We start from the raw sequence: 2,956 nt of genomic DNA, 5'->3' as shown, positions 1-2,956 counted from the left end.
ATGAACAAACAAAGGTTAAGGTAAAGATAAATACATGTACAAATATATAAGATATAATATTTGGCCAGGCACGGTGGCTCATACCTGTAATCCCAGCACTTTGGGAGGTTGAGGTGTGTGGATCACGAGGTCAGGAGATCAAGACAACCCAGGCTAACACGGTGAAACCCAGTCTCTCCTAAAAGTACAAAAAATTCGACAGGCAAGGTGGCAGGCGCCTGTAGTCTCAGCTACTTGGGAGGCTGACACAGGAGAATGGCATGAATCCGGGAGATGGAGCTTTCAATGAGCCAAGATTGCACCACTGCGCTCCAGCCTGGGTGACAGAGTGAGACTCCATCTCAAAAAGAAAAAAAAACAATTAACAACATGCACTTCCACAAGTTGTTCTCCACGTACCTTAAAACACAAATATATTTAATAAAAAAAACTACCTCTAATTTCTGTTTTTGACATAAACTGAATAAAGGTATAATTTTGAGGACTCAATAAGTGAAATAGTGGAGGTACATTATACAGGAGTGAAGGTTTTGTATGTTACTGAAGACAAGCTAGTGTAACTTTAAAAATGTTATAAGAATAGAATCTTCCATACAATCGTCATAGCAACCACAATTAAACAAACAAACACAAAAGAGTAACAGGCAGGAAGAACGCTTTCTGTTCTACAACAGAAGGTTGTGGCTGTGGATTTACCTACTCTCACCTGAGGCTACTGAGCAAGCTATCATGCACCATAGCATAGCCGCTATTTCACACAATTTTCACTACACCAGTGGTGACGAAATAGAAGAGGTTCATCCATATGCAGAACCTGGTGAAGAACTGGAGGCAGAAAGGAGTGGCTATGTGGAGACACAACTGAAACAAAGTTGGCACAGCAACTGCTCCAATCCTGTGTCTTTCCTCATGGCTTCCCAGGAGTTTGAGGTTGAAAGTATTGTTGACAAAAGACGAGATAAAAATGGGAATACAGAGTATTTGATTCGGTGGAAAGGTTACAACCAACAGGATGACACTTGGGAACCAGAGCAGCACCTCAGGAACTGTGAAAAATGTATACTTGATTTTAATAGACGACAGACTGAAAAACAGAAAAAACTGACATGGACTAGAACCAGTAGAATTTTTTCAAACAATGCCAGAAGAAGAACTTCTAGATCTACAAAAGCGAGCTATTCTAAGAACTCTCCTACAACGCAAGTGACGGATAGACACCACAGATCCAAAAACAGCAAGTTATTTGCTGCCAGCAAGATCATTAGGAGGAAGGCAGCTTCACTTCTCTCCGACACACAGAATATGGAGAAAATACATTCAACTATCAAGACCCTTGCACCTGAAAGCCCCTTTAACGACAAGAAAACTGTGAGTGGCTTTCAGAAACTTGAGAAACTGTACCCTATTGCAGCAGATCAGCAGGACACGGTGGTCTTCGAGGTGACAGAAGGGAAACTCCTCCAGGACCCTTTGTCACGTCCTGGTGCAGAACAGCCTGGAATAGAGAACAAGACTCAGATACACCCACCAATGTCGCAGATGTCTGGCTCAGTTACCGCTTCAATGGCCACAGGTTCAGCTACCCAAAAAGGTATAGTGGTATTAGTAGACCCATTAGCAGCCAATGGAACAACAGACATGCATACCTCAGTTCCAAGAGTGAAAGGTGGGCAAAGAAATATTACTGATGACAGCAGAGACCAGCCTTTTATCAAGAAGATGTACTTTACCATAAAGCTAACAGAAAGTGCCAGCACATACAGAGACATTGTAGTGAAGAAAGAGGATGGATTCACCCAGATAGTGCTATCAACTAGATCCACAGAAAAAAATGCACTGAATACAGAAGTAATTAAAGAAATAGTTAATGCTCTTAATAACGCTGCTGTAGATGACAGCAAGCTCGTGCTGTTCAGTGCAGCTGGAAGTGTCTTTTGCTGCGGTCTTGATTTTGGGTACTTTGTGAAGCGCTTAAGGAACGACAGAAACAGAGCAAGCCTTGAAATGGTGGATACCATCAAGAACTTTGTGAATACTTTTATTCAATTTAAAAAGCCTATTGTTGTATCAGTCAATGGCCCTGCCATTGGACTGGGTGCATCCATCCTGCCCCTTTGTGATCTCGTGTGGGCTAATGAAAAGGCTTGGTTCCAAACCCCTTATATGACCTTTGGACAGAGTCCAGATGGCTGTTCAACTATTACATTTCAAAAAATGATGGGTAAAGCATCTGCCAATGAAATGTTATTTGCTGGGCAAAAGCTGACAGCACGGGAGGCATGTGCCAAAGGCCTGGTCTCTCAGGTATTTTTGAGTGGAACTTTCACCCAAGAGGTTATGATTCAAATTAAGGAGCTTGCTTCATATAATCAAATTGTACTGGAAGAATCTAAGGCCCTTGTTCACTCTAATATTAAGTTGGAGTTGGAACAGGCCAATGAGAGAGAGTGTGAGGTGCTGAGGAAGATCTGGAGCTCAGCCCAAGGGACAGAATCCATGTTAAAGTATGTTGAAAATAAAACTGATGAGTTTTAGTTGTCAGTCTGACTGCTCAGGACACGAGAACTAAGCTGAACCAAATGCATCATGAGTTGCAAGATGCCCTAATCCATCTTCATAGCCCAAAACAGTTTCACCCATAGCTAAGGCTTGGAAACACAACCGGAAATGCCCAAGCCAGGTATTTAAATTATTACATCATTTTTGAGCACTGCAGCTTTAAAAGAAGTAATAAAACAGCTTGTTTGCCCAAATGTGGTTATTTTACGCTCACATAAGCCCAAATATAAAAGCAGACTGTTGGGTACTAGATTCTTCTTGGAAGCCCTAATGTGTATCTATGGCTACTACTATATATAAGACCAGAGTTGTGATTTATTGGATGTTTATGACAGAGAATCACGTAATAATGTTGATTTTTCTTACTTTTACATGCTAGAATACCTCTACTGGGTTA

General features: G+C 41.4%; 1 protein-coding gene across 1 annotated transcript; it reads left to right on the top strand.

Annotated features, from left to right (window-relative positions):
* Window positions 1-440: 440 nt before the first annotated feature.
* Window positions 441-2,744, top strand: LOC129053441 (testis-specific chromodomain protein Y 1-like). The gene has a single exon (XM_054545496.2). It carries the CDS (start codon window positions 730-732, stop codon window positions 2,533-2,535), a length of 1,806 nt encoding a protein of 601 aa, XP_054401471.1. The 5' UTR covers window positions 441-729; the 3' UTR covers window positions 2,536-2,744.
* Window positions 2,745-2,956: the final 212 nt, after the last annotated feature.

This window comes from Pongo abelii, chromosome Y (assembly GCF_028885655.2).
Source record: "Pongo abelii isolate AG06213 chromosome Y, NHGRI_mPonAbe1-v2.0_pri, whole genome shotgun sequence".
NCBI lineage: Eukaryota > Metazoa > Chordata > Mammalia > Primates > Hominidae > Pongo > Pongo abelii.
This window is presented reverse-complemented; position numbering and strand designations above follow the sequence as displayed.

Coding starts and splice junctions, on each gene's coding strand:
- LOC129053441 (XM_054545496.2), top strand. CDS start 730: ATGCACCATAGCATAGCCGCTATTTCACACAATTTTCACTACACCAGT.